The 9,548-nt window shown below is 52.7% G+C and overlaps 1 protein-coding gene across 7 annotated transcripts in view; it reads right to left on the reverse strand.

Moving 5' to 3' along the window:
- Window positions 1-6,646, reverse strand: part of ATP2B4 (ATPase plasma membrane Ca2+ transporting 4) — a 46,615-nt gene extending 39,969 nt beyond the window's left edge. For all 7 annotated transcript variants that reach the window (XM_044915913.1, XM_021686529.2, XM_044915912.1 and 4 more), the window contains exon 1: window positions 6,410-6,646. In XM_044915913.1, the coding sequence (XP_044771848.1) occupies window positions 6,410-6,602 (193 nt within the window). In that variant the 5' untranslated portion in view covers window positions 6,603-6,646. The remainder of the gene's footprint in view (window positions 1-6,409) is intronic.
- Window positions 6,647-9,548: the final 2,902 nt, after the last annotated feature.

Raw genomic sequence — 9,548 nt, forward strand, 5'->3', positions numbered from 1 at the left:
TCTGAGACGGCCTCCCTTTCTCCACCCAAAAAACAAAACCATCAGGGGAGGTCCTCAAGACCCTCACCTGTCTGGGAGGGTAGATGGAGGACCCGGCATGGAGGGAAAGAAAGTGTGGAAGGGTGAACCTGCAACCGCACTTACAGAGTCGAAGAAGGGAGACCCCTTTGGCCGGCCAGTGCTTCGAAAAGGGAGAACAGGAAGCCAGGCAGGGGAGCGGGGCTGATGTTCTTATCCAGGGCCTCCTGCCTCCTGGTGCCCAGATGCACCACCCTGGCCTCTGGCTGAGTGGCACAGCCAAGCTCTGCGGGGGAGGGGGTTTGGCCAAAGAACTGGAAGCAAACTGGGCTGCTTCCCAGAGGCCCCCTGTCTTCAGCGCTCTGGGAAATCAGGTTCCCCGTGGGAAGGGAGAGCAAGGGCCTGGGAAAGGGCATCTTGACCCCCGGGCGGGCAGAGGCAGAGGAGCCGGGGGTTCCGGGCTGGGTCCTTCTCCCCGAGGACCTGAGAGCGCGAGGCTGTGCCAGTTTGGGGTTGCTGTCCTGGAGGCCAGGTTGGCCTGCGGGAAATAGGAGTTCTGATCATTTGTTCATCTCCTGGGATGTTTCTCAAGGAAGCAGCAAGGAGATGCCATCCCCCCCTGCCCCCCGCAACAAGGTGGGTAGATGACTATGAGGGCAAAGCAGACAGCAGATAATAGAGATCATCTTAAGGGACATCCCACAAGCCCAACGGAGGCCAAAACAAGAGCAGCGACGACAGAGGTCTGACTAAAAGCCCCCTTCTGAGGTCATCCTGCCCTCCCTGGTCTCAGATTAATACCCCGTGACCACCCTCGCTTCGTCTCTCACTCCATTCAGCCAGCATATCCTGGCAGCTTTATCTTCAAAGAATACCCAAGGTCCACTCACGTCTCACTTCCCACTGCCACCGTCCTGGTCTGAGCTGGCATTCTCTCTCGCCCGGGTGATGACAACCGTCCTCTAACTGGTAACCTTGCTCCCACCCTTGCTGTCCTGTGCCCAGTCTCCTCCCAACACAGTAGCCAGAATGATCTTTTTCAAACCCCACTCCTGCCACTCACCGACTCAGAATCCTCTGCTGGCTTTTACTGGGAGTGAAACTGGGCCCCGAAGCCTTTATGATGGTCTGTAAGGCCCCCTAAGAGCCCCCCGCCCTCCCACCCCTTAACTCCTACTGTTTGCTCCTTGTTCGCTGAGCTCCAGCCCAGCGAGCCTTCCTGCCATTCCCTGAACACGTTAGATAAGCTTCTATTTCAGGGCCCTGCACGAGCTCTTCCCTTGGCTCAGCTTGCTCCTCACTGGCTCGGGCTTATTCTCCTTCGTCCTTGGGGTCTCTGCACACACATCACCTTCTCAGTGAGGCCGACCCTGACCATCCTATTTAATAAGGTGGCTTCTCTGCTCCAGGACTCTCGATCCCCTTGTCCTGTGTCATTGGTCCCCTCCACAGGCCTTCTCCCTAACACATTATATGATGTATTTACTTAAGATGTTTGTCTATCGCCCTCCACAAGGGCAGGACTTCTGTCTTTGTTCCTTAGGTCTACAGCAGGGCCTGGCACATCGTACGCATACAAATGTGCTGAATGAACTGAATGAATGAGTAATAAATCAGGTTGCTAACATTTAAGCGATTACTATGTGCCAGATGCTTCAGCAAGAACACTCGTGTCTTCTCATTCAGACACCGCCAAACCCTATGTAGCAGCTACTGTGAACCTTCATCGGGGCAGACTAAGGCCCGGAGAGGTTAGGTAACCACCCGGCTAGTCTGCGGCTGAGGCGACACCACTCCCCGGGAAGCACCGGGACACCAGGCTACACCCGAGGGGGCCGGGGTGTGGCATTGGCCGCACTCCACTGAGGCTTCACTGTAGGGTGACTAACCGGTCTCGGTGTGCCTGGGACTTCCCGGGTTTGGGCACTGAGGCTCCTCCCCTCCCCCCCCCGCCCGAAACCGTAACCTCCCCGGGTCCCAGGCCAACAGGATGGTCGGTCACCCTGCTTCCTTCAGGGCAGGGCAGCCCACGTGCCGCTTCTGTCTGCGCCTCGAAGCCAATCAACCCTGTTCCCACTGTTCGCACCTGGGCTAAATTCGTCCTACCTTTTTCCTGTCCTCAGAGATGGTGACACCAGGCCCGTCAGAGTCCAGCCTATGGATCTGGTGCTCAATAAAAGGTCCAGGATGGCCTTTTCGGACCCAAGCAAGCCAAACAAGACCCATTAAGGAAAGCAAAAAAGGTCAGGCCTTGCTCCGGCCTAGATGCTCTCAGAGTCACACACTTACTTCCCTTTTGCCATTTTCTCTCATCTGTCTGCTCCACCTTAAGCGACCCTCAGCTCTTGCAGTGGCTGCCTTAAGACGGGCAAGTGGCTGTCCCAGTTCCCAGCGTGCCCTGGGGCAGGGAGGGGCCGGTGGGGGCTGTGAGCCTAGTAGCCTTGGGAATCCTCTCTGGACCTGTGGTTAGGGGGCACGGGAAAGCCATGCGGGACTGGGAGCTCAGCCAATCCCCAATTTTGGGCTTTCCATTCCATTCTTCCTGCCCCCAGAGCCTCTCAGGCCCTGCTCTCTGCAGCTGTGATATCACAGAAGGACTCGTCTGGCCAAGGAGAGGGTATTAGTCCCTGATCTCCGCAGTTGCTTCGCAAATACTCACACAGCTTCCCGGAGACGGGAAGGAACACTTGGCAGGGAGAGAATGCTGGAAACGCAGGAAAAGGATTTCCCTTAGAAATACATTAAAAAAAAAGAGAGAGGAATCTTTGTCCCCAAGAACATGAGTGAGAAAGCCCCACCCAAATCAGGAGTACTTTTGGCCCTAAGCACCAGACTGAACACATGAGCTGGGAGAGGCGACAAGAATGTCAGGCTGTGAAGTCATCGTTCCCACCCCATGCTGGGGAGTTACATGGCCCCTGCCCAGGCTGGCTGGAGATGGAGCGGCAGCCGTGGAAAATTTGTGTGTGCTGACAGCCTGTGCAGGGAACCAGGGCTTGGGAGGAGAGCCTGCACCCAGCCCTCAGTGGCCTGGCTCCAGCAGGGAAGGGCCACGGCCGCCCGCCTCCCTGGGACGCCAAGGACTGTCGGCAGAGGCACCCCTATGAGAACCAGCTCAGCCCCAGAAAGGGTGGGGCGAGGTTAGACATCATGAGGGACTTCCTAGCTGTCTGAGTTATGATACCTTGCCAAAGAGACAGCAGAATCTTCTCCCACACAGATAATGCAAGGGAGAGGTTTCTCTGGGTTGATTCGAAGGCAGTCCACTTTGGTATATGAGAACAGACATCGGAATACCTTTCAAGTCCAAAGAAAGGAAGAATGCCTTTCAGGTCCTACCGTAAACACCTTGGATTGGGGGCGAAGGGGAGGAGGAGCTTAAAATCGGCACAGGGACCACAGGCTTTAACCAAATTCCACTTCTTGAGGAGGCAGAGCAGTTTCCTTACATCAGCATCTCCAGCTTACCACACCCACAGCTCGGAGATGTGCTCTCAGTCTGCTGGACTTCCAGCCCCTAGAGGTAAAGCCATCTCCCTGGGGTCATTGCAAGAGGATGCTGGACTTCGGGAAGAATGGCCGCTACTTCATTCTCGGTTCAGGAAGGCAGCATGTCTCCCTTTGTCTGGCCCTCCGCTCTGTGCCCTTTCTGCCGCCTCTGAAGCTGGAGCGGAGAAAGCAAGCTCCCTCGTCTGCCCTCCGCAGCCTTCTGCCGGCCACCTGCTCCCACACGGCCTGCGTGTGCACCCCTCCAGTGTCACGCTCTCCGGTGCTCACACCTCGGAGCTAAATAAAAGGAGCGAAAGCCCTACTTCCAAGGGTAGACGCAACATCTGCCTCAGCCAAGGAGGGAGTGCTATCCTTCTCCCCAGCCCTAGCTGATGTTCGATGCAAGGCAGTAAGAAAGTTCAAAACAACACAGAACTCGCAAGAGTTTCTGCTGAGCTCCCAAAGGATTGCAGCACAAAGGGCTCCTGGCAGGAAGACATATCCCCGATCCCCATCAAGACTTCTCTGGCCCCTGCCTGGCAGCACTATGCCAGCAACGCCAGAAGCCCTGCTCTGGGCAAGGAGGGGCGGACTGGATTTCGCAGAGCCCGGGGTTGGGCTGGGAGGAGAGGGAAGAGAAGGCCCAGAGCTGTCACACGCTGTTGGCCTCATTCAGCCCTGGGCACATAACTCATATCAGACAGGGAACTCCCAGGATGCAACGTGGAATTCCCTGCAGGGGGAGGAGGAACAGAGGGAGGGCACTTTCACTCTCCTCTTTCTCCATCATCTACCCTCCTCCTTCCAGCTGTTGATGTTGCTTCTTGTGGGTTTGGTAGGAAGCCTTTCCCACCCCTCTATAAAGTACTAAGTATTTCTTTTATGAAGCTACCTGGACTTGCCTCAACTGCTCACATCACAGCGTAGCTGCTTTCTGGCTGTTTGAGCTGGTCTGCCCACCTCCACCCTCTCCCTTCCCGCCAAGATATTCTTCTGGCTTGAATCTCTCTCACATCTTAAAGTAGTGCTAATAGATCCGCCCCAAGCGTGATGGGCAGAGTAGCCCAGACTGTTGGCCTCTGCAGCCAGGCCCACATACACTGTTTTTAGGATCATTTATTTGGCATCTTTAGTAGAGTTGGGGCAAGAGTTCAAGGTGATGGCCACAGGGCGGAGGGCTGGAGGAAAGAGAAGAAGCTTGGCTCTGCTTCTATTCTGAAATTGACGTACTCCTGAATGAAGATATTTTGAAACACACTATACGCTCTAAGACAGGGAAGAAAACGTCAAAGAAGCCAGTTGCCATTTTCCTCTCCCATCCCTCCCATCCCATATTCGCTCGCTTGGTTCTTTACTCCCCTCCAACACTAGAATTCTCTAAAGCAGTGGTCTCTGAGTAGGGCGCATCCATCTGCCAGAGTGTGGGAGAAATACCAGAACTTTTTATATTACTTCATCCACTTCAATTTCTTGGCTATCTTATTATGTAAATAATACTAGCATTGGAAGTACTAATAGTAATACAGTAGTGCTGAGGGTAAGCATTTATTGTTTATCACTGGGGCTATGTGTTCAATTTTTTTCCAGATTGAAAATGCTACTGGAAATTTCAATCTACCACATGGAGGAAGAGCCCATCCCTGCATGTCCCAGCTTGTAGAAAAATGGACAGTGCACAGTAGAACACGCCACTGACCCAAGGCTTGGGAACAGGAATGCAAGAGATCTTAGGGCGGCAGGAAATAGTACCCTAAATCCTGCAGTTAATGAACCAGAGTCGTAATTCGGGCTGGGTGGTCTTAAAACAGACTTTTTCCCTTCCTGCTTTTCCCTCCCCCAAAGAATCTCAGCTCCCCAAACCTAGCAGCTGCTCAGTAAGGTTGTGAGGCACACATACTTGTATCTTACATCAGGAACATTCAGTGAGTGGTAGCAATTACCACAGAGCGTGGTCAGGACAGAGCCGTCCCAGACAATCAGATGTACAGGAGTCCCTATTCACCTTCTAAGCCCCTTCCCCTCCCCTGCAGTCCCTTCAGCTTAGGTCCCTGTCCTGGCTGCTTCCATCACACCCAGCTCTTCCCCATCACAACACTGTGACAATATTTCTGAAATTGCCTTAGTTCCTGTGTATCCTCTTGTCAGCTCTAGGGAAGGAGGGACTGTGCCTGCCATATCCACCCTGGGGTCCCCAGCACCTGAACGTAGCTGAAAAGGAACAGAAAACCCTCTGTATCCCTGTCACACCCTCAGCTCTGCAGAGGAGAAGTCGCAGGGTACAGAGGGAACATGAAATAGAAATTCGCACCAACATTCTGCTCGATCCAAATCCACAGCACCAGGCGGGTTTGAAAGTCATCAATAACTCCCTGACATGAAACAAAGTGAATAATCCAAAGCTTTGGTAGGTACTTCTATATACCCAATGATTTTGCACCCTATTTCTAACTGTCCACGATAGAGAAGTGCCACATTGGGTAGATGGACTCATTCATTTTTTTTGGTGCCCCTTCTCCCCAGTTACACTGTAAGATCAGTGTGGAGCAGAACTGTATCTTAAATTCTTTTGTAAGCAGAGACCGATCCTGAATCAGAGACTTGACTGTTTGCTGATAAAAGCATCTCTAACATAAACATTTGTAAAACAGAGGTAAACTGTCTCCTTTCTGCACATTGATAACAGAAAAAGGAAGAAAGCATGATCTTCGGAGAACACCATCTCCAGGAATGAAATGGCTCTCCATGGCCTCACCCCCTTTCAGTGCTTCAGAGACCACATTTTTCTCAAAAGACATAGATATACCAGGGAGGTCTCCCACTGCGTTCTCCAGGAGCTAGGGAAGCAACAGTTTTGAACACTAGCCACCTTGCTCTGGTTCCCCGCCCCTGGTCCGGCCTTTACCTTCCACAGGGTCGGTTTTCAGTCTACTGCAGAGATTCATTACACCTCCATAGTGGACATTGATCTGGTCGATTCCATCAGAGGAACGCAGCTCCATGAGCTTCCTCAGGTCCATTACTGTGCAGCCAAAGTCCCCTTCATGGCTCTCGACCATCGAGTTGGCCGGCAAGGCATGTTCTGTTGGGTTCGTCATTTTGTCTGCTGTTACCAAGCCCCTCGACCAGAGAAAATGCGGAGTTTCCCTTTAACTGACTGGGGACGCCTGCCTTTCTGCCTCACTTCTTCTTACTTCTTGCTTCTCTGGGAGCCCAGTTAGGAAATAGATGGACTAGATCCTGTGCAATAGGCTTTGGAGGAGCAGCCTCTAGCCCAGATCCTTTTTTGTGTGTGAAGCTTGGCAGCGAGAGGAGGAAGAGGATGGGGGAACTGAGTGGAAGCCAGACCGCGTGTCACGATGATTGTTGTCCCCAGGTAGTGATGGAAGTGCTTGTCCAGGGTAGGTAGGTTCCTAGCTTAGACCAACTTGCCCAGATAGAGGTGTAAACAGGATGTGCATGTTACCATGGAGGCCACCTTAGCAACAACCAGCAACTGCGATGGTAGAGAGGCGGCAGGAGAAGGAGGAGGAAGAGGAGGGCTCCCTGGATACCACTGACAACTGGATCTCTGGAATAAAGATTCAAAGACAGACAAAAACAATTAGAGCGGCCGTGAGGATCTGGCATCTGCGAGGGCAAGAGGGACTCATTCTAGCACAAGGGTTTAGGTGACAGTTGATGCCTGAGCCAAACCGATCACTGAGGCCTGGGCTGAGCGGATGGACTCAGGAGGGGCCCGTTCCTCCCTAGGAGGCCCCAGCAGCCTGCAAACTTCCATGTAGAGAAGTAATTTCAGATACACCCCCGTCCTGCCAACACACCGCTCTCAAGCCAAGTGACACGGATCCGGCAGCTTCAGAAACTAACGGCTCTCATGCTCTCCTTGTCTATTCATTTGAGGGCCCCACCACGAAATCCTTTCGTCTGACCTTGCCTCTAACTGGGGAGAAGAGGTCAGAAGAGGAGTCCAGACCAGAGTGATCTGGAGGGTGGTCTGCCAGGCTGTCACCCGCGCATCCTGCACCCAACACATACAGTTACATGCCAGGAGGCCAACCTGGTAGGCGATGCCCGCGTCCTCGGGGGCCCCTCAGAATATTCAGCCTCCAGCCGGACGGAAATCCTGCAGCCCGCAGCTGCTGTCAGCAGGTCAGGTACTAGGTTCAGGTCTTGGAGCTAAGCCCACCCCTCCAAAAAGCTTTCCCTCTCTCCAAAAGGGGAGAGTAAAATGCTCTGGCAGCCGGCCATACAGGTTGGAGCCTTTTTACATAAAGGGGACAGAAGGACCTTTGAGGAGAAGGAAGAGAGTTTAAAGTTAAATATGAGTGTTAAAGTTACTGGGCTGGCAGGGATAAGACAGCAATCAATTCAGATAGAGCCCAGGGCCACGGCAAGGTCAGTGGGAGAGCAGCGTTAGCCCGTGTGGGAGTGAGCACCAGAGGGTCTCAGATCAGCATTTCTCTCCTCAGAGAGACAGGTGCTCCCCCTCTGACTGGGGGAGGGGCAGAGCTATGTGCAGGTGAGGATATAAAGGGCTGAAGGTGGAAAGGCTCATCCTTGTCCTGTTTAGCTTTAGAGTGCAGCTCCTGCCTGTCGTGTGGGACCCACTGCCACACATCAGCCACTTATTTGTTTGTGTATTTATTGGGGGGGGGAGGGGCAGAGGGAGAGAGAATCTTAAGCAGACCCTGCACTCAGCGTGGAGCCTGATACAGAGCTTGATCCCATGACCCTGAGACCGTGACCCGAGCCAAAATCAAGAGTCAGATGCCTAACCGACTGAGTCACCCAGGCGCCCCCAGATCATTTAATTGTGAAGGGGCTCAAAAAATGTGAAGGGGCATTTTCTTTGTTTCTTCTTTTTTTTTTTAGATTTTATCCATTTATTTTTCAGAGAGAGCGAGAGTGCAAGCGGGGGAATGGCAGGCAGAGGGAGAAGCAGGAAGAGGAAGAGACAGGCTCCCTATCAAACAAGGAGCCCGATGCGGGACTTGATCCCAGGACCCTGGGATCATGACCTGAGCTGAAGGCAGACGCTTAACCAACTGAGCCACCCAGGCATCCCTAAGGGGCTCTTTCTGAATGTAGCACCAGAACGTGGGGGCCCAGCCCTGGTTAAACAGTCCCCATTGACTTGAGTTCAGTTACCAGGGGGTGGCAAGGAGCTCTGGACAGCCCCTCTCTAACACATAGATGACAGCCTCCCTTCTAGAAGGTGAACAAAGAAGCACAAGAACCATCAGATAAAGGCTTGACTCTTTTACCAGGTACTTTTCCAAAAAGCACATGTGGCCAAAGTTCCTGCTGATTCCCATCAATCCTCTTTCCGGTAGGTCCCAGGGGATGGAGTAGGTTACACTTCCGCCTCCCCACTAGTGCAACCCCTGCCTTCTCCTTTTACCAGAGATTTTTAGAGTGACTCTGACCTACAGGGGGTTAAGCAAGCAGGGTTTTGTTCTGTTGTTGCTATTGCTTTTCAAATATCATACTGCCTTTCTTTTTTCTGCCTTTCTTTTTTGATGTCGTCCAGGAGCCTGGGGAGTAGAGGTCTGGAAGGAACCTGAAGCAGCACATCAAACTCCCTTCATCCCGCCTGGCACGGGGATAGGTGGGGTACCACAGACTGTCCCTCCAGTTCAGCTTCCCGCCTAAGCCTAGAAGCAGTGGGAAGGGCTATAGCAGTAAGAAGCCCATCTTGACCCGTAAGTAGAACTCCTTAACCTTTCAAGAGGATGTTGAGAACCGTGCTGATGGAGTGCTAAACTGGAAATCAGATTTTACTTTTTTTCTCTTTATTTTTTTTCTATGTTCCTTGAGGGCAAAGGTCTGCACTTGTCTTGTTCACTGCTTTATCCCCAGTGCCTGAAGAGAGCCCGCATACAGTGGGCATCCAGTTAATTTGTTGTTGTTGTTGAATAATTGGTAGCAGATTCAGAACCAGATTTACCATCTTCCCAGGTACCCTTTGGGCAAGTCACTGTCCTTCTTAGGGCTTAGTTCCTCCTGCCTTTACCTGGGGGAAAAAAATCAGCCCTACCTCT

The sequence above is a fragment of the Neomonachus schauinslandi genome, chromosome 6, assembly GCF_002201575.2.
Source record: "Neomonachus schauinslandi chromosome 6, ASM220157v2, whole genome shotgun sequence".
Lineage (NCBI taxonomy): Eukaryota > Metazoa > Chordata > Mammalia > Carnivora > Phocidae > Neomonachus > Neomonachus schauinslandi.